The sequence below is a fragment of the Sinocyclocheilus rhinocerous genome, unplaced genomic scaffold, assembly GCF_001515625.1.
Source record: "Sinocyclocheilus rhinocerous isolate Xijiao unplaced genomic scaffold, SAMN03320098_v1.1 scaffold5165, whole genome shotgun sequence".
NCBI lineage: Eukaryota > Metazoa > Chordata > Actinopteri > Cypriniformes > Cyprinidae > Sinocyclocheilus > Sinocyclocheilus rhinocerous.
This window is the reverse complement of record NW_015652777.1, coordinates 118,054-145,268: the sequence shown is the minus strand read 5'-3', so window position 1 is coordinate 145,268 and position 27,215 is coordinate 118,054. Positions and strand designations below refer to the sequence as shown.

At 34.0% G+C, this 27,215-nt stretch overlaps 1 protein-coding gene across 1 annotated transcript in view; it reads left to right on the top strand.

The window, feature by feature from the left end:
• The window catches only part of LOC107715151 (homeobox protein cut-like 2), a gene marked incomplete at its 5' end in the record, with an annotated part of 53,894 nt that extends 30,559 nt beyond the window's left edge, over positions 1 to 23,335 (top strand). The window contains 13 exons of the mRNA XM_016521211.1: positions 3,014 to 3,062; positions 4,444 to 4,539; positions 4,773 to 4,970; positions 5,816 to 5,874; positions 5,954 to 6,002; positions 6,278 to 6,377; positions 7,346 to 7,990; positions 9,662 to 9,760; positions 11,052 to 11,872; positions 14,393 to 14,558; positions 15,830 to 16,117; positions 18,100 to 18,376; positions 21,905 to 23,335. Coding sequence (XP_016376697.1) covers positions 3,014 to 3,062; positions 4,444 to 4,539; positions 4,773 to 4,970; positions 5,816 to 5,874; positions 5,954 to 6,002; positions 6,278 to 6,377; positions 7,346 to 7,990; positions 9,662 to 9,760; positions 11,052 to 11,872; positions 14,393 to 14,558; positions 15,830 to 16,117; positions 18,100 to 18,376; positions 21,905 to 22,592 — 3,535 coding nt within the window. The remainder of the gene's footprint in view (positions 1 to 3,013; positions 3,063 to 4,443; positions 4,540 to 4,772; positions 4,971 to 5,815; positions 5,875 to 5,953; positions 6,003 to 6,277; positions 6,378 to 7,345; positions 7,991 to 9,661; positions 9,761 to 11,051; positions 11,873 to 14,392; positions 14,559 to 15,829; positions 16,118 to 18,099; positions 18,377 to 21,904) is intronic.
• Between the last annotated feature and the right edge of the window lie 3,880 nt (positions 23,336 to 27,215).

Sequence of the window (27,215 nt, the reverse complement as noted above, 5' to 3'; positions counted from 1 at the left end):
AATATATAAAATCTTATTTATAATATATTATTTATTTATTTATTATTTATTTTTTCCATTTTAGTGCAACTCATTTTGTGGCCACATGCATGCACCTCTATGACAATAAAAAAAATTTAAAAAAATCAATTCAGATTTGGTCTTAACATTTCAATCTAACATTTTAACTGCAGATTTTTTGCCACAGTCGAGTGCATTGCATTCTGGGATACGGCATCTCACACAGTGTACAGTGTCACACATTTATATTAACATTTATGTTTTTAGCTGATGATTTTAGCCAAGGCAACTTACAAAACAGGAACTTTCAGTCAAAGAACCAACGATATTCATACAATCATACAATGCCAGGTTTAATAGACTAGAAACTAGATGAGGAAGCAAGCTAGAGAAAAGAAGAAATGCACCCATTTTACAAGTTGGTATGAGTAGTATGCTACAGTATTCCAGTGTCAAATAAGATGTTTACCTGGTCTTAAAGTTTGACATTATCTGATGTCAGTAGGTCACAAGGTTTCATTTACAAGCCATTTTCGGTCAACTAAAACTCATGCAGCCCTCTCTGTGTTTAACCCATCCACTGAAAGGCCTTTAATAGATTTGTCCCAATCGACTATGCTCCTAGATTACACCTCAAATAAATCTGGTCCAGTTCTGATAGATATACAGTGGGTACGGAAAGTATTCAGACCCCCTTAAATTTTTCACTCTTTGTTATATTGCAGCCATTTGCTAAAATCATTTAAGTTAAATTTTTTTCCTCATTAATGTACACACAGCACCCCATATTGACAGAATGTGTTTTTCTGTCAATATGGGGTGCTGTGTGTACATTAATGAGGAAAAAAAATTAACGTAAATGATTTTAGCAAATGGCTGCAATATAACAAAGAGTGAAAAATTTAAGGGGGTCTGAATACTTTCCGTACCCACTGTAGATGCAGCCGCTGATGATACGATTGCGTTGACGATCTCGACTCAGACAGGCGGCAGACGGAGAAACTCAAAGGCCCGTGCGGCTGGCGAGTGCTCTGAACGGTCCTCTCCTCAGACTAAATTTCTCTGATTGTGCTCTTAAAGCAAATCTCGTCTAATTGAGAAAGGTATCTTTGTTTAGCGCAACCTCAGAGCCTCACATGTTTAATCAATCTTTCACTCCTCTTTATTCCGCTGCCTCTCCACCTTTTGAAAATCAACTCCCTGATGGTTGAGAGGAAACTGTTGAACTTCAAACAAACCTTATGAATAATCTCCCCGAGACGCTATTCAAATGAGAGTTCTCTGATTGTGCCGAGCGAGCGAGCGAGCGCGTGTGTGTGTGTGTGTGTGGGCATGTTGGGATACGATGATGCCGAACGCAGCGCTAGATAAGATATGACTCACTCGACTCTAATGACAGCAAACCTTGCATTTTACTGACTTCAGTGACTCCCTTAAGAACTTCTGAACTTGTGTTCATTTATTTATTTCTTCTGTTTGTGCCTTGCGAGGTTTCTCTGGAGAAAAGGACACTTTTTAGGCAGAAGTATGTGTAAATACTTGAGTAGCTTATTCTGTGCATTCGGTATCGTTTCTGCACTGTGATGTAAATGGCAATGCATTTAGCAATTTTATAATATTCTTATCTAACAAAAGAGTTTCCTGAAATTCAGTGATGGTTAAAGAAACACTGACTTCACATCTTTCTATCGCATCGTCTTCGCTTGCTGCACTCAAAAAACATGCATCACAACCAGCATAGTCTGACTGACAAATCTTATAAGGCTGTTCTTTTATTGAATCACTCAAATCGAATCTCAAGCTCAAAGTTACCAGTTTGAATCAGTCTGATGAAACGTTCAAGTCAAGTCACCTTTATTTCTATAGCGCTTTATGCAATACAGATTTTGTACAGTGTTAAACAGAATGTTCACATTATTAACTTACTGAATTCATAAATGACTCACTGAAGGCTTTACTTTTAGCTGTGTGTCCAACTAAAAATAGTGCAGGAAATGTTACTCTTCGTATGTTTAAGATTTGTGAGACTTAAGTGAGTTTAATTACACACACACACACACACATATATATATATATATACATATAAATGTTTTTTATATACATTTTTAGAAATATATACATTTTATTTACATATATGTATGTAATCTAATATTATATACTAAATATATAAGTATCATATTTTACATATATGTACATAATGTGATATTATATAATATAGAATTCTATCAAATTTTCCATACATGTACATAACATTTCACTAAAATAAACAGTATTGTTTGTTTTGTATTTTTTGTAAGTATTTTTTTCTTTCAATTAAAAGTAATTGAATATTCATTTAAAATAACATTATTATTATTAAATACTAAATTATTATTATTATTATTATTATTATTAAAATCTTATTATTAAACATTATTATTAAACACAATATATTATTTATATTCATAAACACACAATTCTAGTTTTTATTAATATTTTGACTTAGTTCTTATTTTTATATTTTACATTTTCATTTTAATTTGTTTAAAGGTTTAGTCATTTTGTTGTGTGTTTTTGTTATTTTTACAGTTATTTTTCCTTTTTTTTATTTCAGTTTTAGTTAGTTTAATGCACCAAGTTAAAATAAATGAAAATGAGAAATATTGCCTTGGCAAATTGCAACTAGCTGAGTTTTGTTTTGTTTTGTTTTGTTTTGGTTTGTTTTGGTTTTATTTATTTATTTATTTATTTATTTTTATTCATCAAACCTGCATCAAGATTATGTTAACTAGCTGATAGCTATGCTAGTTAACATAAGCAAACTTAATATAGTTAACTACTTGTCTAAATGCTAGAATTATTGTTATTTATTCCTTTGTGTATCGTGTCTCTTGGCAAACTCATTTCAGAACAAGTTCCCAACTAAACATGACACTCTGTGCATTTTATCAGCAGCATGAATCTGTGTGTAATTGCTTGTGAGCGTTAAACGTGATGGCGGTTTGATGTTTAACGTGTGGTTTGTGTCTTCCAGAGTGGAGGAGATGGGCGCGCTAATGGCGAACCTAGAGAAGGCCAGCCAGGTGAGTGCGGTGCCCTCCTCTCAGCCTCTGATTGAGACGCCGCGTTGTGAAGATAATCACCTTCGTAATCAAGCTTTGAGTTTAATTAGACGCCCCTGCAGCCCCTCTTCCTCCCCCACCACCCTCCTCGTCCTCGCTCTCGCAGGCCCGTGATTAGCCGGCACTCTTTCCCATGGTGCCGTGCGAGCGGCGGAGGACAGGAGAGAGAGATGGATGCTGAGAGACGAGAGCGATGTGGCGAACGAGGAGGGCTGTTAGTTTCCTCATTGCGCTGATTGCTTGCTTTTTTTTATCCACGAAAAGTGGCTTAAAAATACTTCTGACACCAGGGTTTTTATAGTTAACTAAAACTACAAACATTAAAAAAATTATTAAAAGTTATTTGGAATAAAAGAAATATTAACTGAAATAAAGACAATTATTTCAAAAACTTATTTTAGCTAATTTCTCATTTTAATTTAGTTTAATTGACGTATGAAAAGAACTAAAACAAAAACTGAAGAAAAAAATAAAAAACGAATAAAAATGACGAAATCAAACCACTACATTACTAACATTTTAACTAAAATAAAAAAAATAATAAAAAAAAATAAAAAAATTCAAAATATAAAAAAAAAAACAATAGTCTGCAATAAAAGTGGCCGAAAAAGACCCTTACGGCACCAGGGTTACTATAGTTTTATTAAATTAAACCTACAACCATAAAAAATTAACATTTTCTGTTATTTGAAATAAAACAAATGTCAATAAAATAATATATTTAACAACTTATTTATTTCAGCTTGTTTCTCGTAGTTTAACTTGCTATACTAAAATCACTCAAATATATGTTTTTTTTAATATTTCTTAGTAAGATGCTATTTAAATGCTTACATTTATGATCAAAGCTCTGTAGTTTCAAAACATATAATGCAATGCAATACAATGATGACTGAGAGATGAACAAATAAACATTCCTCAAAAGCCTAATGATCATATTTAATACTCACATTTGAACATGATTTTTCTAATAAACGATGTATGGCTAATCAAGTCAAGCTAAGTTGTTTCAGTTCAGTATGTGTTCATCTTGAAATATTACTAGCAATATCAAAGTTATTCTTATGTTTATAAAAAATCAGTAAAGATCTGACAGCAAAAAGACACGTGAAGCACGAGCTGAAGGAGGACGTTTGTACAATTATACCAAAAGACCTTTAACTTGATAAAAAATCTATTTAACAAATTGTGTCCAACAGGTGTATCATCTGTTCCAAATCGGACTATTATTTTATATGCTTTAAGTGTGGCGCAAGTGTCGAAATATTTTTGGGGTCACTGCACGCACAAGCGGGATGTTCAGCTCCTCTGAAGTTTTCCAAACTTGTGTGTTTGATGGCAGAGAGCGGATCTGGCCCAGAGGGAGATGGAGAGGCTGAAGAAGCAGCTCGCCGGCACTTCTAAAGGGACCGGCCCATCAGAGGACAGACCCAAGGAGGTACGAATGACTCGCTCTTTTAGATGAAAGCCGGGGCGACTGCAAATTGCCACCTTAACACGTCCAATCTGCAGTGGGAGGAAATGATCAGTTGCTCCCACAACACTGGAACCTCATTAGCGGCTCTTTGAGGTGCTGTGATTATAGGCAGCCAGAGAGCAGGAGGAGATTTCGAAGTTGAAAAGACAGTTTCATGTTGCCCATGCCTGATCTCCTTTCATTTGCCGTCTCAGGAGAGGGAGCGCGAGGAGCGAGATGAGACCTCGCTGTCCCGGCTGGAGGCGGTGCTGTTCTCCAAGGACAGAGAGATCCTGCGACTGCTCGAGAACGTCCAGAGACTCCAGTTCACCTTACAGGAAGTCCAGGACTCCTCGGCCAATCAGATCGCCGAGCTGAAGCGGCAGCTGGCCTATAAGTCAGAAGCTATAGAGGTGAGAGTGTGTTATTTTAGCCATGATATGTGGTCAGGATATTACAGTTTAAAAGTATATATTTACTGCAAGCTCAGTTGTTTCTATGGAACTCATAGGCTGCAGATTTGTTTTAAAGCAACACACATTTTCAAAGTATTTTTGGCTGATATGAATGTATTAGCATATATGAATAGTATTCTCAGCTCCATTTAGCACATTTTACTGTTTGCATTTGCTTTTATCCAAAGCAACTTAGACTGCATCCAAAAATCCAGAGATTCCATCACTTTTGTAAAATAGTGCAAAAACAGCATTAATAAACAAACTTGTTGCCTTTTTTTCAAGAAATTAATATTTACCAAGTATGCATTAAATTGATCAAAAGTGACAGTAAAGACATTTATAATGTTACAAAAATGCTGTTCTTTTGAACTTTCTATTCATCAAAGTAATCCTGAAAAATAAAATGCATCACAGTTTCCACAAAAATATGAAGCAGCACAACTGTTTTCAACATTGATAATAATCAGAAATATTAGAATGATTTCTGAAGAATCACGTGACACTGAAGACTGGAGTAATGATGCTGAAAATTCAGCTTTGATCACAGGAATAAATTACATTTTACAATATGTTTATTTTAAAATTAGAAAAATATTTCATAATTTTTTTGAAATATTCTCCAAAAAATTAAACCAACTCCAAACTTTTGAGCAGCAGTGTATGTTTAAAGCATCATTTGGATTTGATTAGAAACCAAACAAATCAGATTTAGACTTTGTCTGGTTAAGTTTGCATCTGTTGTCTTTCTGGACTGTAATAATTTATAGATGACCCATAATTAACATCTTGTGTCTTCACAGACCCTGGAGGCCAAGCTACAGTCTCAGCTGGATTATGAAGAGATCAAAACTGAACTCAGGTGAGGTTTTGCAGGAACACATGCTATAAAGATGACGTTTGATGATGTTGATGTTAACGTATCGTTGTGTCTCCTTCAGCATCCTGAAAGCCATGAAACTGGCATCAGCCAACGGAAGTTCATCCCAGGTGAGTGAAGCAAGTGTTCTTCCTGCAGAGCTGTAGGGTAATTTAACAGTCCTGCGTTATATTGACATACGGTTACGGACCCTCTCAAATAAAAGACAAATAAAGTTCTCCATGAAAAACAGTTGCCTGCATCTGTCAATGAGGAAACGCCACAGCGATCCGTGTGAACGCCTCACTAGCGTCATCCATAATGTAGATCTGCATCGATCATGAGAGTTTAACTGCCCCTGTGTGTGTTTGTGTGTGTGTGTGTGTGTGTGTGTGTGTGTGTGCAGGAATCAGCCAAAACCGCTGAGGCTCTGCTGCTGGACAAAGATGCCTTTCTGCCCTCTCACAAATTTCTTGTGGATAAAGTCAGAGTGTTACACAACAGCGGTAAGGATGTGTCTGTTTATGTTCACGGATGTGTCACTGAACTTTTCCCTTCCATCTTTAAAGTACATTGGATAATAAACTAAAACCATAAAAATATTTTTTGTTACTTGAAATGTTAACTGGGGGAAAAAAACTAATAATTATTTGATTTCAGCTAGCTGCCAAAGCAACATCAAGTTTACCTTGATGTAGTAAAAAAAACTAACTAAAACTGAAATACAAATGAATAAAAATAATATAGACATATTTAAAAAAATAATAATAATAAAAATTAGAAAAACAAAAAAATACTAAAACTTAAATTTAAGAATATATATATATATATATTAAAAAATGAATGAATGAATGAATGATGCATTTATATAGCGCTTTATTGTATATTATTGTACACCCAAAGTGCTTTACAATCATGTGGGGGGGGTCTCTCCTCAACCACCACCAGTGTGCAGCATCCACTTTAGTATCTTAGTGATACTAAAATAACACTGCCTTTATACCATGGTACATGAATATGTTATTCATGCCAAATCATGGTAAAGGGTACTATGGTAATGCAGCTACAGTATGCATTTTATGTATGTTGTTTAATAATGCTAAACTGTATCAAGCTAAATTATTTATATTGTTTTTTATTTTATTTTCTGTTTTTATTTATTAATAATAATTACATTTATTAATAATGTATTATAAGTTTCATTTTATAGTAATAAATGTTAATAATAATGATCTATTATTAAATTAAATCAAAATACTATTTAAAATAATAAATTAATTTAAATTAAAATGAATGATTATATTAAAATGAAATATTACAAAAAAAAAATTTTTAATCCTAAACTGTAGAATTTTTTAGATTTTTAAATTTATAAAATATTTTGGTCACATCAGCGGTATTGAATATCCAGTCAGAGTTTATACATAACTATCAATTTGATCAAATAAACATGTATCGTTTCTCTCTGTCTAAGATGAGGGTCACTCTGAGGACTGCAGTAAGCATGTGAGTCACCCGGCGGGGTCATATTCCTCCCCTCCAGGAACTTTGCCCATAGATGGCCGCACTTCCTCCAGCCCAGGACCGCCCAACACTGACACGCCATTCTCTGCCCATGAACTGCCCCGCCCCTTCTCAGTGTCGCCCTTCTCGGGCGAGAAACTTCATGGAGATCAGCTCCTGCAGAAGCAGCTCCTGTCTCCGCTCTTCAAGAAAGACGGCAGCTCCATCATGGCGTTCCCCACCGCCCTCTACGCCGCCAAAGCGGCCCTCATGTCAGCCAATCATAACGCCTCAATGTCCGTCGCCATGGAGACAGGCATGCCAAGTGACCAATCGGAGAGCGGAAGCTCGGGGGGAGGAGACGACAATCAGTTGGAAACGGCAGAAATCGCTTTTCAGGTCAAAGAGCAGCTGCTGAAACACAACATCGGTCAGCGTGTGTTCGGCCACTACGTGCTGGGCCTCTCGCAGGGCTCGGTCAGCGAGATCCTGGCTCGACCCAAACCCTGGAGGAAACTCACCGTCAAGGGCAAAGAGCCTTTCATCAAAATGAAGCAGTTCCTGTCGGATGAGCAGAACATCCTGGCGTTACGCACCATCCAGGTTCGCAAGCGAGGTGAGTGGAACGAAACCGTCCAGAGAAACTGCAGCACTGCAGGAAAATCCCGCCTTTGAGTTCAAAGAGGCACTTTCCTTATTGACAAACACATCACAAACACATTAGCTAGACCTACCTGAAATACATATAGGTAGAAACATCTTGACCTCATCACTGTACCACAGTATTCTTTTCAAGGGAAATACAGCTAAACATCTTTGCAACTTTACAGATCTTCTTTATGCACCAAGAGCTTGTATCACTCCAAAGAGAAAAGAAAACTTGAAATTGCATCATATGACCCCTTTAATAAAATAATGCTAAACTGTATCATGCTAAACAGTTTATATGTATTGTTTTTATTTATTAATAATAAAGATTATTATTAAATATTTTTTTCTAATTAAAAGAACCAAAGACTTAAACTACTTCAGTCTGTGTGCATTGAATTTATTTAATACACGAGTTTCACAATTTGAGTTGAATTACTGAAATAAATGAACTTTTCCACGACATTCTAATTTATTGAAATGCACCTGTATATATATATTTTTTTCCATATTTTATTTTGATAGTAATAAATTAAATCAAATTATTAAAATATTAAATACATTATTCATTTAAATGAAATTAATGATTAAAATTAAATATTAATTTACAAAAAATTACAAATGATAAAAAATAAATATTAGCAAGACCAACCTGAAATATATAATATATAATAAATTCATATGCATTTTAAAATATTTATATTAATTAATTAATGATTTTTTTCTCATCAAAATTAAGCAATTAATGATTAATTAATTATTAAAATAAAATATTACATTTACAAAAAAATACAAATGATTAAAAGTAAATCTATATATATATTCATTATAAAATAATATTATAAAAAATAATAATATAATTATAAAATAATTATTAATAATCCTTACATATCCTAACATTACATGACAAATGACAATGCAGCTGAACATTTTATGAGATCAAATGTTTAATAATGCTGTATTAATAAACCATATTTATTTATTTCATATATGATAGTATTTTTGTTGGATACATTTGGTGAATTTACGTTTGTGTCAAGCAAAAGATCTTCTTGGAGCAGCATCTTTATTGGTCCTAAGACAACATTAATATTAACCAATCCGATTTTAGAGTAAGGGTTAATGTTGACTTACAGTAAATACAACAATAATGCATACATTTTAAATAACCATAAAGGCTATATTTCTTCTACACAATATCATGGTAAAAATATATAAAATCACAACCAATATTATCCACCTGCTATTTCCTTCTGATTTGATTCCACATTATGGACGTTCATGGTTTGTGAATTGTGTTTCATGTCTTCGCTCAATCCCACAGGCCAGTCTGACATCCTGAAGATGTCTCATCCCTCTAAACCCCACCGAACCATTTCAGACCCCCAGAGAGAACTAGTCCGGTTTCCTGTACAAGCGTTTCTAGCTTCCGCGCTCCCTCCCAAACCCTACATTTGTTGTGATGCTCTCTTTCTGGGTTTTGAAAGTAAAGCGTTCACGTGTTAGCGCACCCTCACTTGATGCCAGCTTCTCAAAGGCAGCTATTGATCTAGCAATCAAGCGCGAGGCTTTGGAGCTGCTCTCTGATCAGCCGGCCCACTCACCTCACCTCCTCTCTCTCCTTTACCCTCTCTGATAGGGAGCATCACTCCTCGCATCCGAACTCCTGAAAATGGGTCAGATGATGCCATCAAGAACATTCTAGAGCAGGCCAAGAAGGAGATCCAGTCACAAAGAGGTGGGTACAAAGACACCAAATCCACAGGCAGTTTATGAATCTCACACTGCTACCTACACAATAACACACAGCAGCAGTGAAACCAGCTTTGATCTGCGCATACGTGACTGTTATAGGATTCTTTTGCATAATAGGATGCCTGATGTTTGTTGGAATCTTCTTCTCGTTGTCCAAAATGACTTACTTCACTACAAACAAAAAAACATCCAGGTATCTGAGGAGCCAAATTATGTGACTATATCCTGAATTCAATTTATTAAATAAATATATGCTTAAATATATATTTAAGCCTAGCTATAACAACATTAAGTGAGGTATATACTAAAATAAATGAATTAAATTTTAAATAATAACAAAAATGGCCAAAAAATCATTTCAAATTATGTTCTCTAAAAATATATTCTCTTACTGTCTTATGTAATTTTGCTTCTAAGGTAAATTTATCTTGCTTATTAAAGGATGTTAAGATATATAAGATATAAAGACAAATATACAGATTAAAAAATATTTTTACAGTGTCTTAGAGCATTAAATATTTTAAATATTATTTTTTTATAATAGAACAAAAAAGCATATATTTGAAAAAATATTTAACAAATTTAAAGATATTCTCAGAAAATATATTCTCTTAATATCTTGCACAATTTATCTTGTTTATCGAAGGATGTTGAGATAAAAAGACAAAAATAATTTTGCAGTGTTGTAGGTGCAAGCAATGACAAAATTATGGATTCAATATCCCAGGAAACGCACTATTAATAACATGTCTGTCTGCTCTGTTTAATTGTTAATAAATTATTTTAAATAATAATAATTCTTTTTATATGAATTAAATATTTTAAATACTTGTTTTATTATTGTATTATTTGATCAAATACAAAATATTAATACAATTAAATAAGTTTAATGTTATATGTATAATATTTTAAATATTAATAATATTTTAGGATAATTCAATATTTTAAATATTTATTTTGTTATTGTATTATCAAATAAAAAATATTAATATCATTGCATTTTTACTATTATATAAATATTTAATATTAATTTGTAACTTGTTTATATTTTAATATTATAAATATGGTAAGATTAAAATAATTTATTTATTTATTTATTATAATTTTTAATAAAAAAATAATAATTGTTGTTCTACACACGTGCTAGTGCTAGTTTGGCTGATATGGTGTGTCTTGCGCACCACAAGCACCACTTTTTAAAGAAGCCATGTCAAGTTACAACTACTTTTGACTAGCAATGCAAACTCATGTTCTGATCTGTTTGTGTTGGACAGGTGATTGTAAGTCGTCTCTGGGCTGTTCATCAGGACGTAACAGCTCCGGAGGAAGCAGCAGTTCTGACGAAACCATCAAGAGCATCCTGGAACAGGCCCGTCGAGAGATGCAGGCGCAGCAGCAGGCCCTGCTGGAGATGGAGGTGTGCGGCCGGGCGTCCTCCAGCGAGCGTCTCGCTCTGCAGGATCCCGCCAAGGGTCAGCTGCCCCCCACGCCTCCCTTCATCAAACAGGAAGAGAATGTGTCCGTGCCGATGTGCGTGTCCAATCCCACCGGCAGCCCTCAGATGCCTCTGAGTGTCCTGTCCCCCGCCGTCTTTGTCCAAAACATCATCCGTAAGGTGAAGTCAGAGATTGGCGATGCTGGTGCGTATTTCGACCAGCACTGGTCCGCCGAACGCGGTGCGGTCGTGATGGGCGTGAGCTCTCACCCGTTCACCTCCGTGTCTCCGTCGCTCTCCTCCTCTTCGTCCACGGGACATTCGTCCATGCCTCGTCCCTGGCCGCGGATGGAGAACGGAGACTGCCCTGCAAACGGCGAGGAAACGTCCGCGCCAGAGGACGAGCCCATGTTGGGACGGCAGGTGGAGATCAAGGTGGAGCCGGACGCGTCGGTCAGCGGCGAGCCACCCTGCGGAGGAGGACGGGTATCATACTACCCCACCTACATCCCCCGAACCCTGAAGCCCACCGTCCCGCCGCTGACCCCTGAGCAGTACGAGATGTACATGTACCGTGAGGTGGACACCCTCGAACTCACCCGGCAGGTGAAGGAAAAACTGGCCAAGAACGGGATCTGCCAGAGGATCTTCGGAGAGAAGGTGGGGTTATATATAGCAAAGTCCAACAACAGGAGAAGCTCGCACACACATTATCAAAGAAAATTAAAAATTATTGCCAAAAAAGGGCAACATGCTCAGTGCAAAGACAAAACATTTTCCATTCAAATCGTCATCAGTGTCGCAGTAGAGATATGTAGAGAAGTTAGAAAGACTTAGAAAGTGAACTTAATTTACCCAGTAGCATGAAGCATCAATATGTGTGCTAACAATTATAGACATACAAAACTATTACTGCATCACAACTGACCCGTCGCAAAGACCCACCCCACTTAGTTACTGTTACTACGTCCGACAAGCCACTCGTCATGTTCTCACGCAGTGAAAAATACATCGCAGAGCAAAGAGGAAACTGACAGACAGGACAGAGCAGGTTACTTCTGGTATGAAACAAAGTCTCAGCTTTCAAATTCGGTCATTTTTCAAAGAAATTCAAACAATAAATACCGTTTTGTGGCTCTATGATGTGTGGTGACAGATCACTGTAGCGGCTCATGAACTGATTATCTCCTCCTCTTTACTAGTTATAGCATGAAATAAACCTGAATGAACATCAGAAGGTATCTTGTTTCAACCGCAGAAAGACGTCAGTACACACCATTTCTCAAGTTCAAATATGTCCATTCAAAATATCTTAATTTTTCTACAATTATGTGTGCAAACACATTCTTGTTGAAATAGTTTTTTTGCTTACACACCAAAGTATTTTCCATTTACAAACTTCAGTATTGGGTGCGTCTTTTATTAGTATCATTAATATATTAAGAATTTTTTTATTAATATTTTAAAATGTTTTTATTTTTATATTCTCTGTATTTTCCATTTTAATTTAATTTATTTATTTTTGAATTTAATTTAATTAATTTATTTTGCTTTGTAGTTGTTATTTTAGTACTTCAAATAAATGAAGATTAGAACTAATTGAAAATAAGTTTTTTTTTTTTTTACTTTTTCTATTATTCTATTATATTATATTATATTTTTTAGTTAACATTTATTTTATTTCAAGTAACAAAAATGTTTTATGTAAGGTTTTAGTTTTAGTTAATGATAATAACCCTGTTGTGAGATTGTTTGTGTGTCCTAAAACAGCACAGCTGGAGAGCAAGTTTTCATGTAATGACTCGAGATCAAAGGAATCGGTGCATGAAATGGTTTTTCCACAATAATCGGGCACAAATGTAATGTTATTGTGTGGAAACGGCATACATCTGTTTTGGTATTTGATACCCACAAATCAACATTAATGTCTAATTTTTTTGACGACATTAAATCAAAACCATATGTACTTCCTTAATACATGTTTCTGGTCTTATTGGGAATGATTAATCTGTGCATGTTATTCCAAAATAGAAATAACAGCAAACTTGCAATGTAGTGATACTCCTGTCTTAAAGGGGTCCTATTATGCTTTTTCACTTTTTCAACTTTAGTTAGTCTATAATGTTGCTGTTTGAGCATAAAAAAGATCTGCAAAGTTACAAAGCTCAAAGTCCACTTCAAAAGGAGATATTTTATTTAACAGAAATCACTTTTCAAAAACTAAAACGAACGACTCGTTTGGACTACAACGCATATTTTCCCGACCAGGCGCCGAGTGGTGCCAATCACAACACACACTGGCCTTGCTAACCAATCACAGCACATTTCGTCTTTCAGCAGGCGGGCCTTCATTTGATACAGGAACTATTCAAGCCGTTCATGCCAGACTGGGGAGAGAGGTGTTGTAATAATGTAAAATATGTGAAAAATAATGTGTTTTCGAACAACCTAGTATGAGAGCCTGTTCTAGTACACCCCCAAAACAAAATCAAGACTTTGTAAAAGAGCATAATAGGACCCCTTTAAATCCATGCAAAATAATATGAATATATATACACACTAAAGTTCAAAAGTTTGGAAGATTTTTTTATGTGTTTGAAAGAAGTCTCTTTTACTTACCAAGGCTGTGTTATTTGATCAAAAATACAGGAAAATCAGTCATATTGAGGAATTTTATTACAATTTAAAATAACTATTTTCTATTGTAATATATTGTAGAATGCAATTTATTTCTGTGATCAAAGCTGAATTTTCAGCATCATTACTCCAGTCTTCAGTGTCACATGATCTTCAGAAATCATTCTAATATGCTGATTTGCTGCTCAAAAAACATTTTTTATTATTATCAATGTTGAAAACAGTCGTGCTGCTTCATAGTTTTGTGAAAACCGTGATACATTTTTTCCAAAAAAGAAAAAACACCATTTATTTGAAACAGAAATCTTTTGTAATATTATAGATGTCACTTTTGATCAATTTAATGTGTCCTTTCTTTAAAACGAATTTTTTTCTGAAACTGTAGTGCCAGTGCGACCTGAAGCTCTTGGATTGTCTTTTCCTACCATCTAGTGGTCACTTGAATATTTGCCAGTGAAAAGCTGATTTCAAACAGTAAGGTTCTGGTTTTATTACGAGCATTATTAGTTCAGACTCATTTGAATGTCTGTGTGTCTCTGGCAGGTGTTGGGTTTGTCTCAGGGCAGCGTGAGTGACATGTTATCCAGACCTAAACCCTGGAGTAAGCTCACTCAGAAGGGCCGCGAGCCGTTCATACGCATGCAGCTCTGGCTGCTGGACCAGCTGGGTCACGGACTCAACCAGCTGTCCAACCACAGCCACAGTCAGGGTCAGTCATGATCACCAGCACTAACAACCCATCCTACACACAGCCAGAGGGGCTTTTGCTCATTTCTGTAATTCCGAGAAGAAGTTTAGGTTTAAATATTAATTACTATTACAGAGTAGTCATGATATAATGTTTAAATAATATCATTGGTTTTTTTTTTTTCCTGTATTTTGATTAAAAAAAAATTGTTATTATCATAGTACTGATATTCTTGGAACAATTGAAAACAATTGGATTAAAAAAAATAATAATAATAATAATAATTTAAAAATGAAAAAAAAAATTGTAATATAACTTACAATAAACAATAATTATATTAATAATATGCAATATACATTATAATATTTTTTAATATTAAAGTAAAGAGACTTTTGACATTCTGCTTTTGGCATTCAGATCTTTTTAATTGTCATGAAAATGAAAGCATAATGCAAAACATTTTCAAGTTCAGCTTCACTCTGTGCTGCTTAAATAAAATAACTGTTTTTTTCTGCATTTCGCTAAAAATATAGTAATGAGAATCTTACAACAGCTGAACACAATCAGGTTAAAAATAAAATGATGAAAATGTGTAATATAAATTGTAATTATTATAAAAATTATAAATAACGTTTTTAAAACATCATTTAAATGTAATAAATTACATTGTGTAAATTACAATATTTTTTTATTACAGTGAGAAAAAAAAATCATTTTCCCCGTAATGATAATTCTGATGGCAAAATGCTGAACATATTAAAGTTAAGCTTCATTTACTGTATGCAAAATACAATTTCTTATTTCCTACACTGCAAAAAAAAAAAAATCTTAGTATTTATGTCTTATTTTCCAGAATAAATATCTAACAATTCTTAAATCAATATACATTTACTTGAGAAGCAAAATGACTTAAGATATTCATTCTTGGTTTCTTTAAAAAAAAAATTAAAAAAAAACATCAAAATTAATAGTTTATGCTTAAAACATGAACAAATATTTGGCAGTGGGGTAAGAAAAATAAACTTAATTCAAGTTTTTAAAATAACAAAGTCATTTTTCTTACCTCACTGGCAGATTTTTTTTTTCTTTTTACATTTTTATTCAAGTATGTGTATATATTTGAATTGGAAAACAAGACAAAAATATTGAGCAATTTTTGTTTCTAGTTGAAATCTTTTTGTTATCCTTCCATAGACATGGTATTGCATTATTTGAGTGTTTTAACGTAACCAATAAATGTAAAACTCCTCTGACTGTAATAATTATTATAATCTTTGGTTGTTGGTTCTCAGATAAGAGCCCCGTGACGAGCCGCTCGTCCCCGTCCCCTCCTCCGAGTCCTGAGGACGGACACCCCAGCATGACCCTGGAGCCCGTGAGTCTGGCGCTGGAGAGCAGTAAGGAGAACCAGCAGCCGCAGCACGCCGAGCCCCACGGAGGGAAGAGCACGCCGGGCATGACGGTCCCACAGCAGCCCCACACGCCGCTGGGCATCCAGGAGCTGGTGGCCATGTCTCCGGAGCTGGACACGTACGCCATCACCAAGAGAGTGAAGGAAGTGCTGACCGACAACAACTTAGGTGATTTACAGCACGACATACACAGCACTGTATGAACGTCAGCATTTTGTTATATGTAAAATGAAGATTTTTGATAAGGTTTGGGTATTTTTGTGCTACACCAAGGATGCATTTATTTGATCAAATGTTGTTACTGCTCACTAAAACTATTAGAAATAGTTTTCTGTAATTAAAATTATATATATAAAAATTATATTAGATGAAAAACGTAACTTTAAAAAGTTGAATGAAAAATAGAAACATGGCCTTTATAAATAAATAAGTGTACGTTGAAGTACTAAAATTCTTAAAACTGAAGTAAAGATGAATTAAAGCTATAAGAAGCTTTAGGTGTAAAAAAAATAATGACAAAATCATGTAACAAAATTACTAAAACAAATTAAAATTCAAATGAAAACTGAAAATATAAAAATAAAAGCTGATTCAAAATAAATAAATACTATAGTATTATATACACTAATTAAAGCTGCATATATAAAACGACATGAATATGACAAAATCATGTGACAAAATTGCTAGAACAAACTAAAAATGAAACTGAAAATATAAAAATAAAAGCTAAATCAAAGTATTAATATAGTATACTATATATAGTATACACTATGTAGTACACTGCATACTATAATAGTATACACTACCGGTCAAAAGTTGGAATAATAAAGATTTTTTAATGTTTATTAAAGAAGTCTCTTCTGCTTACCAAAGCTGCATTTATTTGATCAAAAACACAATAAACAGGAATATTGTGAAATAATGTTACAATTTAAAATATCCATTTTCTATTGTAGTCTATTGTTAAAATGTAATTTATTTCTGTGATCAAAGCTGTATTTTCAGCATCATTACTGCAGTCTTCAGTGTCACATGATCTTCAGAAATCATTCTAATATGCTGATTTGCTGCTCAAGAAACAAAACAGTTGTGCTGCTTCATATTTTGTGGAAATACATTTTAAATCAGGATTCTTTAATGAATAGAAAGTTTAAACAAGATAAATTTCGAATCAGTTCATTGAAATGGACTGTTTTGAACTGATTCATGTTGAATGTACATCTAAGGAGAATTCTAAGGACTGGAGCCGGATTGGTAACTGTAAGTATACGTGTGTGTTGTTTCAGGTCAGTTTTAGATCTACATTTTAAGACATTTTATTAATAAATTTGATTTTAAATAGTGAGATCCAGTGTTATTTATATGCTTATTTTATATACTATGTTGTTCAATCTATTAGAGATTAATTGAAATAAAGCTTAAAATCAAATATAAATATTAGAATAAAAACTTAAAAAGTTAAATGAAAATGAAAATAAGAAATGTTGCCTTGACAACTAAAATACTAACATTTCAAAAACTGAAAAAATTAAGCTATATAGAAATATAAAAAAAGACATTTATAAAAATGATACATTTATTTATATACTATTACAGTATTTATTAATATTTTGAATTTGCTTTTATTTTTTCATTTTTTGTTTTCCTTTTAATTTTAGCACTTTTGCCATTTTTATTATTTTTATTGTAGTTTTAGTTTGATTCATTTTAAAATTTCAATTTTTATCATTGTGTTATACATTATATAACCGATTATTATATGCGTTTTTTGATTCAGACTTTATTAATAAAATGTTTATTTTTCAGACAATAAGTGGATTTGCTGAATTGCACATATGCAATGTAGTGAGATCCAGTTTTAGTGTAATTTATATACTATTATAATATTTAATATTTCGATTTTCTATAGTTGAAATTGTAATTTTATGTGCATTTGTGTCATTTTTATTATTATTTTAAATATTTCTATATACAGTAGCTTTAATGAGTTTTTATTGTAGTTTTTGTTTTGTTTTAGCATTTCAACTTAAACTCTTTTTATCATTATATTACATATGACCCACTTGCTGTGAAAATGCAGTTGATTATAATTTGTTAAGTCGCCTCAAGTAGCAGACTGCTGTAAAACCGAATGTGTTGGTTTTCTCCAGCGTATCTGAAGAGGCGATACGGTCTGCTGAGTCCCGGCTCAGACAGCGATTCCCCCGGCGCTCATTCAGACTGCATCAGTCCGGGTCTGACCCCGCTGGAGCTCTGCCCCTTCAGCCAGGCCAAGAAACCCCGCGTGGTGCTGGCGGCCGAGGAGAAGGAGGCTCTGAGGAAGGCGTATCTGCAGGAGCCGTATCCCTCGCAGCACACCATCGAGATGCTGGCCGCCCAACTCAACCTCAAAACCAACACCGTCATCAACTGGTTCCACAACTATAGGTCCGAATCCGCTGTGCTCTGCTTTTTACCTTGTAAAGACAGCTAAAAGAGATGTCCTAAAGGAGTTTTGCGTCTGAAGCTTTGTGAATGGGAGTTTGGCTCCACCTGCTGGACAATTGAGGAGTTTAAAATAGAAAGACGAGAGAACCCTGTAACTTAGGGTGACCAAATCCTGGCCAGGACGCGTCCTGGGAAAATGGCACGTATGGTCACCCTACTGTAACTACACCTGTACTGTGGCATGAACTTTCCAACATACCCCCAAAATTCCAACGTTTTCAGTGAAAAATTCTTAAAATTATACCTTTGGTCCCCCCAATCACTACCAGAGCACACTGTGTACGATGCAAAGCTTTCAAACTGGAAGTGATGTCAGCAGCAAACTATCCTCTCTTTTATTGGTCCAAAAGACATTTCACTAATAAATTTGATTTAAAATGTTCATTTAAAGACAATAACTGGATTTGCTGCGAACTAGAATTATTTTAGTGTTATTGATATATTATTAATATTTTGAATTAGCTTTTATTTTTGTATTTTTATTTTTTATTTTAGTATTTTTATTATTTTCAAAATGTATATATAGTTTTATTAATTTTAGTATTTCAAATTAAAGTTATTTATTTTATTCGCCGTGTTTTTCAGACAATAACTGAAATTGTTGAATTACACGTACAATGTAGTGAGATCCAGTGTTATTTTACTGTTATTTATATACTACAGTATTTATTAATATTTTGATATTTCAATATAGTTTTAATTCATTTTTAATTTAGTTATATTAATTTTCGATTTAAACTTAAACATGCATTTCAGCTATTTTTTTACTCTTAAGACAATAACTGGATTTGCTGAATTACACGTGCAATGTAGTGAGATACAGTGTTATTTTACTGTGTTATTATATACAATTGTAGTATTTAATAATATTTTGAATTAGCTTTTATTTTTATATTTTCAGTTTTATTCAAAAAACATTTTTTTTTAATTAATTTTTTTTTCAGTACTTTGTTATTTTGTTATGTGCTTTTGTATTTTTTTTGTCTTTTTCATTTAAATATTTCTGTATATTTTTAAAACTCTTTAACTGTCACCCCCCATTTTTGAACATAGACGTGAAATCCAAACTTAAATTGTTATAAATCATGTACGCTTTTGAATCACAATCACAAAATTATTGCAGAAGTGAAATTATTTCAAAATATGAAAGTATCAAGAAATTATAGAAGTTTAAATTTACTGTAAAGAAAACGCACTGTGCAATTTTTTAAATTTTATATAAAATAAATATTTTTCATAACAGGTTTTACTCTAAAATTGCTATAAAATTAAAGCCTTGTGTCTAAATAAGTTATGTTCCAAATTTGAAGTTGATATAAAAAATTGAGGTTCCTGTGAGATTTCATTTAGGGCGTTATACCACAAACTATGGAGCCAGATCGGCCTCAAAAATAATACATTTATAAAACAAAATTCATAAATGCACAGCACAATTTACATTTACAAAATCCGATTCGTAAATTCAAAACACAATTCATAAATACAGAAGTAAAAGCATAAATATGGTATTTTGATGTCATACACCGATCGGTCTGCACACGCAAACAAAGCCAAAACCTAGATATTTTAGGCAATATAGAAATCCTGGCCAGGACGCGTCCTGGGAAAATGGCACGTATGGTCACCCTACTGTAACTACACCTGTACTGTGGCATGAACTTTCCAACATACCCCCAAAATTCCAACGTTTTCAGTGAAAAATTCTTAAAATTATACCTTTGGTCCCCCCAATCACTACCAGAGCACACTGTGTACGATGCAAAGCTTTCAAACTGGAAGTGATGTCAGCAGCAAACTATCCTCTCTTTTATTGGTCCAAAAGACATTTCACTAATAAATTTGATTTAAAATGTTCATTTAAAGACAATAACTGGATTTGCTGCGAACTAGAATTATTTTAGTGTTATTGATATATTATTAATATTTTGAATTAGCTTTTATTTTTGTATTTTTATTTTTTATTTTAGTATTTTTATTATTTTCAAAATGTATATATAGTTTTATTAATTTTAGTATTTCAAATTAAAGTTATTTATTTTATTCGCCGTGTTTTTCAGACAATAACTGAAATTGTTGAATTACACGTACAATGTAGTGAGATCCAGTGTTATTTTACTGTTATTTATATACTACAGTATTTATTAATATTTTGATATTTCAATATAGTTTTAATTCATTTTTAATTTAGTTATATTAATTTTCGATTTAAACTTAAACATGCATTTCAGCTATTTTTTTACTCTTAAGACAATAACTGGATTTGCTGAATTACACGTGCAATGTAGTGAGATACAGTGTTATTTTACTGTGTTATTATATACAATTGTAGTATTTAATAATATTTTGAATTAGCTTTTATTTTTATATTTTCAGTTTTATTCAAAAAACATTTTTTTTTAATTAATTTTTTTTTCAGTACTTTGTTATTTTGTTATGTGCTTTTGTATTTTTTTTGTCTTTTTCATTTAAATATTTCTGTATATTTTTAAAACTCTTTAACTGTCACCCCCCATTTTTGAACATAGACGTGAAATCCAAACTTAAATTGTTATAAATCATGTACGCTTTTGAATCACAATCACAAAATTATTGCAGAAGTGAAATTATTTCAAAATATGAAAGTATCAAGAAATTATAGAAGTTTAAATTTACTGTAAAGAAAACGCACTGTGCAATTTTTTTAATTTTATATAAAATAAATATTTTTCATAACAGGTTTTACTCTAAAATTGCTATAAAATTAAAGCCTTGTGTCTAAATAAGTTATGTTCCAAATTTGAAGTTGATATAAAAAATTGAGGTTCCTGTGAGATTTCATTTAGGGCGTTATACCACAAATGTCTAAATTTCTCTGTTAATTTTACTTCTATCACAAAATATATCACCACATATGGAATCGTGAGACTCAGACCTTTCCAACGATATGTATTTTGTCAAGATTATAATAAGTTTGGATTGTAAAAGACCGTAATACATTTTGTAATATGACATTTGACCCCGCCTGCTAAGGGGGAGGAGACCGCCAAAAGATTTAAAGTACCATTTCCATGGTAACACAATCTACGATTTCAAAATAGTTTCCACAGGATGAATTTTAAGGTTTTAAGCTTTCAAATGATATATGATGACTACTAAAATATGTGATGAAAAAGAGCGCCAAGCGTCCCACAGGTGGGACGGTGACAGTTAAAGGGTTAATTAATTTTTATTTCATTTTTAATAATTTTAGCATTTCCACTTATTTATTTCAGATACAAATTTCCAAGACAAAATTTCTTTCTTTAATTTTTTGCATCTAATATTTATATAGAATTTTATTTCAACTTTATTTCAATTACTGATTGTTTTTAAATAGTTTTAGTTAACAATAACAACACTGATTGATCATGTGTGACACCAATATAGCATACAGCTAAAAATAAAAACAGTAAATGTATTTCCTCTGTTTCATCATCATCCTTTCAACAGGTCCCGTATGCGGCGAGAGGTCCTGATGCAGGGTCTCCAAGACAACGACACTGACGCCGAGCACAACAACTACTCCCCGGTGACATCCCACAGCCCCGCATCCGACCGCGACGACAGGAAGCAGCCCTCGGCCGTTCACAGCCGCCCTCTGAGCGCCGCCCCGCGCCGCTTCGCTGTCAAACAGGAGACCAGTGAGCCGGATGAAGACGAGGAGCTCCGTCTGCGGCAGGCCAAGTGCTTCTCCGTCGCCGTCCAGTTCGCCCAGCTCAAAAGCGACCCGGAAACGCCCCCGCACCGCTCGCTGGGTGTCAAAGACGAGGAGCTGCAGAGGAACAGCCATGAGGACGAGGAGCTGGAGAAGTCGCCCGAGGATCCCGTCAGCTTCAAGGCTTCGTCCGAACCGTCCCGGAGCAGCCTGGAGGTGTCGCTCAACTCGCCCTCCGCCGCGTCCTCGCCCGGCCTCATGATGTCCGTGTCCCCCGTCCCGTCCTCTTCCGCCCCCATCTCCCCGTCGCCACCCAACCCGCCGGCCCCGAGCCATCATCACCCGCCGAGCTCGCCCTCGCTCAACTCCAAACTCAACAAGAGCACTCAGAGACGCAACGAGAAGATGGCCAACCTCAACAACATCATCCATCGCCTGGAACGGGCCGCCAACCGCGAGGAAACGCTCGAGTGGGAGTTCTAGAGATTCACGCTCTGTAAGAAGATCGTAAGCGTCAGATATTTATAAACACATTTTAGGTATTTTGATAAAGTCACTTTGGATTCTATGTCACAGCACTAGCTGGTTTCGAGGAGAGGTAACGTAGCGGTGTCATGAAATGCACACTGACGTCTTGTAGATTGCCACTGGGTGAGATTATGAAATAAAAGACCTCTGTCTTAAGCCATCAAAAAGCACTACTTATTTAAAAACAAAAAAAGAGAGAGACAATGACCAAATTTGCTAATTTTTGAATAGCAGTTTTTCAATTTTTGTCTGTAAGACGGGACAGCGAAGTCAAGTGACGTGCGACAGCTTCACGTTGACCGAGGGATAGTCCTAAAAGACTCTAAATAGTGAACAATGCATATGTATTTAGTTTCTTGGTGACATGTTTTGGATCTTTTGTTATACAAGCGTACAACGTGTGATTGTGTGTGATGTAGAAATCGTCTGCAATAGCCTTCTCTGAACAAGATGTAGCATGGAACATAATTTACCTTCTATTTCCTCTCTAGATAGTAACCTGTGATATACTTGAGCGATACTATAAAAAGAGAAAAACGGCAAAAACAAGAAAAAAGGAAATGTAAAAAAGTCGCTACGACGGTAGATGCATTTTTTGATTTCGTGAACGTGTCATGTTTTATTTAATTTTTTTTGGTTGGATACTTTGAGGTTTTACACCAGGGCTCTTGTGCACAGTTTACACACTGCAGAAAAATCATTTTCTTACTCAGTTTCTTTTTTTTTTCTTTCTTTTTTTTGTACAAATATCTAAATATTCTTAAATCAAGATGCATTTACTTGAGAAGCAAAAATACATTTTCTGAGAAAATTTATCAAAATTAAGTGATTTTTTGCTTAAAACACGAAAAAATATCTGTCACTGAAATAAGAAAAATAATCTTGCGTTAAATCTTGTTTTAAGTCATTTTTCTTACCCCATTGGCAGATTTTTTTTTGTTTGTTTTAAGCATAAACTCAATTTGGATGTTTTCTTTTTTTTTCTCAGAAAACAAGGCCTAATATCTTAAATCATTTTGATTCTCATTTGAAACATTAATCAAAATTAAGTGAGTTTTTACTTAAAACAAGAAAAATATTTATCAGTGAGATAAGAAAATCTTGTTTTGCCTTTGATGTAAATATTTGAAAAAATTATTTTTCTTACCCCGTTGGCAGATTTTTTTTTCTTGTTTTAAGCATAAACTAACTCAAGTGAAAAATTAATCAATTAATCAGTCTTGTTTAAACATACTTAAATTGAGATTTTTTTTAAATTATCATTTAAAAAATCATCAAAATTAAACAAGTTTATGCTTAAAACAAGACAAAATATGTCAGTGTGCTAATAAAAAAATGTTCCTTTTGAATTAAGTTTATTTTTCTTAACCCACTGACAGATATTATTCTTGTTTTAAGCATAAACTCACTTAAAACAATTTTTTTTCATAAAACAAGGCCTAATATCTTACATCTGTTTGCTTCTCAATTTAAACATGAATCAAAATTAGGTGTTTTCTTTTTCCTAAAAAAAAAAAAATCTGTCAGTGGGCTAAGAAAAATACTCTTTTTCCCTTTGAATTAAGTTTATATTTCTTACCCCACTGACAGATATTTGTTCTTCAAATATCTGTCAGTGATGTCATATCTTAAGTCATTTTGCTGCTCAAGTAAATGTATCTTGATTTAAGATTTTTTAAAAGATTTTTAATGGTAAACAAGACAAAAATACTGAGTAAGAAACAGTTTGCAGGGCAAATCCTCAATAATTAATCGCACATGTACCTCGACGAGCTGGTCTCACACAAACACACACGGCCCAGTGCACCTCATGTAACCTCCAATGTCTGAAAAATACTTTTTGGCCCAAAGGTTTGGATATAATTTAAGCCTCAAAGACCACCGACTGGTGGGGTGGGACGGGTTTTCACGGGGAATTGTTAACATGCATATGTTTTAAATTGATCAGTGATGCAGTCGTGGTCTCGGGTGGCCAGAAACATGCCGTACTCGTCTTCTCATTCTTCATCCATCTATCAGTCCGTGTGGAGTCATGTGCCACTGCAAACTTCCTCCAGCCGCCTCCTTCTGAATGGAACAACATGAAGTGTGCTCCTCCTACATGAGGACGGTTCCAGTGGAGAAGGACTATGGTGGTGTGACACTTTATGTTCAGGTCATTTTATAATTATTAAGACATATTTTAGCAGGGAGTTGAAAATAAATGCACTTAAAATTTAAATATGACATACTGGACATCAGATGAGACTCTGTTTTTAGTGTGCTTTAATTGTTTATTTCTATCCCATGAGCACTTGGTCTACTTTGCTGTATTTTAGTGATTTTGATACTTATTTCCAGGTGCTCGTTCTACTGCAGGAGACTCACTGAAGTTTTACTAAAAGGCCAGAAACTCACTCTGTGCAAGTATGCAAATGCTGATGTGCATGCTTGGTCAGTGCCATTGGAAGCATTTTATTTTATTTATTATCATTTTATTTCTAATTTTGTTTTAATTATTTTCACTACCTGACAGATTAACTGAAATAAGTGTCTTAAGAAATCACGCCTGTCTCTGTGACAAAACCAAACTCAGACAGTAGAACGGTGAAGCACCCTGCGCTTTTTAGCCTGTCAGTGATTATTTGACATTGTTCTGGAGAACGAGGTTTTAAAGAGAGGGCATGAAATTGAGGTTAGAAAAATGTTTTAAAGCTGCAGTACTCAAGGGGGCGATAGAGTTTCCTTCACTGCAAAAAATGATGATCTTACTCAGTATTTTTGTCTTGTTTTCTAGTACAAACATCTGAAAATCCTTAAATCAAGATACATTTACTTGATATGCAAAATGACAAGATATTAAGTCTTGTTTTCAGAAAGAATCATCAAAATTAAATGAGTTTCTGCTTAAAACAAGAAAAACAATCAAATACTAAACACGGAGGGAATAAATAAACTCAAAGGGAAAACAGGTTCATTTTTATTATCCGATTGACAGCTATTTTTTTTTCTTGTTTTAAGCACAAAGTCACTTAATTTTAATTAATGTTTTAGCAAACAAGACTATTTCTACTTGAAAACTAGACAAAAATGCTGAGTAAGAAAATAATTTTTGCAGTGCAATATAAAGTAAGATATTTCCTCCAGTATTTTCACCTAACAGAACCATAACCGAAACTGCAAACAAACTGATTTGTAACATTTTATAATTTTTAATATTAGTAATTTTTGTATTAATAATATTATATAATTTTTTTAAATAATGGCATAATCCTGCGCCATTTAATCAAGTGTGATATTCAGGTTGCTGTAAACAACTAACTTGAACCTATAGCTAAATTTAACTTGACCAGCAAGATTCTCTTCTGTCATGGTGAAACAACAGATTATGGTTGACATGGAAGAGTAAACTGGCAGATAGTTTGCGCAAATGCTGCTTATGCGCTTCTGTTGCATCAGTAAATTACGTTGATGGAAACATTGCATTCACATGCTTGCGTAGAGTCTGTTTCAGGTCCAGTACTGAATAATACTAAATCAGAAGCAGATGTTCGTCCACGAAACGCAAGTGAAATTTGAACACAATGACCAAAGCAAAACAAACACTGTTTCCCGAACAGAACGGCCTGTTTGTTTTGTACGACTCTCTCACGAAGCATCTGAAATCACATAATGCGTCAAAGCTCTGCTGAAAAGATGTGTTCGATCAGTCCGGATGTTCTTCATTGGTGTGTTTTTGCTGCTGTTTATCGATTGAAATGCTGTTTTTTTTTATTTATGATATTTGAAAACACTGACGTTCCTTTCCTACTGTATCATATTTTATACTGAATATTTGCAGCTCCTCAGTACCACACCAGAAAAATACACGCAGCACTTAGAAAATCGTGAATTCTTCTGCATTTGTGTTCCACAAGTCTTTGCCTTCATGTCTCATTGAGGTTGTTAGAAAAGAACACTTGCACATACTGAGGATCGGATCTTAAAACATATGTAAATATATATATATAAATATTACACATTTACTGAAAGGGATATATCTTAGGTCCTTGACACTAGCGTGCTGATGATATTTAATAGAGTGTACAGTTATATTAACCAAACACATAGAGCCAGAGGGGGTCTGGCAAGCTTGCCCATGTTCTAGAAACTTCTCTCAGGGTAGACTTGCTTCTCTAAGCTTTACAAAAACCTGTCAGGTCACACCACTGGTCAGCGTTTACTGTCCCTGACCGCCGTTTGCTTTTGTTTCAGTGTTCTCGACGAAGTGTAAATCTGATGGATCATGCGATTTGTATATCTGATCAGTTGGAAGTAAGAATCTCATGTACTATAATTCATACACTTATTATGATTAAGAAGCAACCAAATTCTGAACAAAAGTTCAAGAAAAGCTGAATGCATCTCATCTGAACGCTTGTGACTGACGCCGTCAGAAACCATTACTGCTGATTCAAGTGAAACAACAACGACTACTTGTTTTTTTATCTCCCATGTTACTGTTCATGTAATAAAAATCTCTAATGACAACAGATTTTTTGGCCATTCTAAACTGCTTTCATTTACTCTGTTTTGTTTTTAACATTTGAATTTTGCATG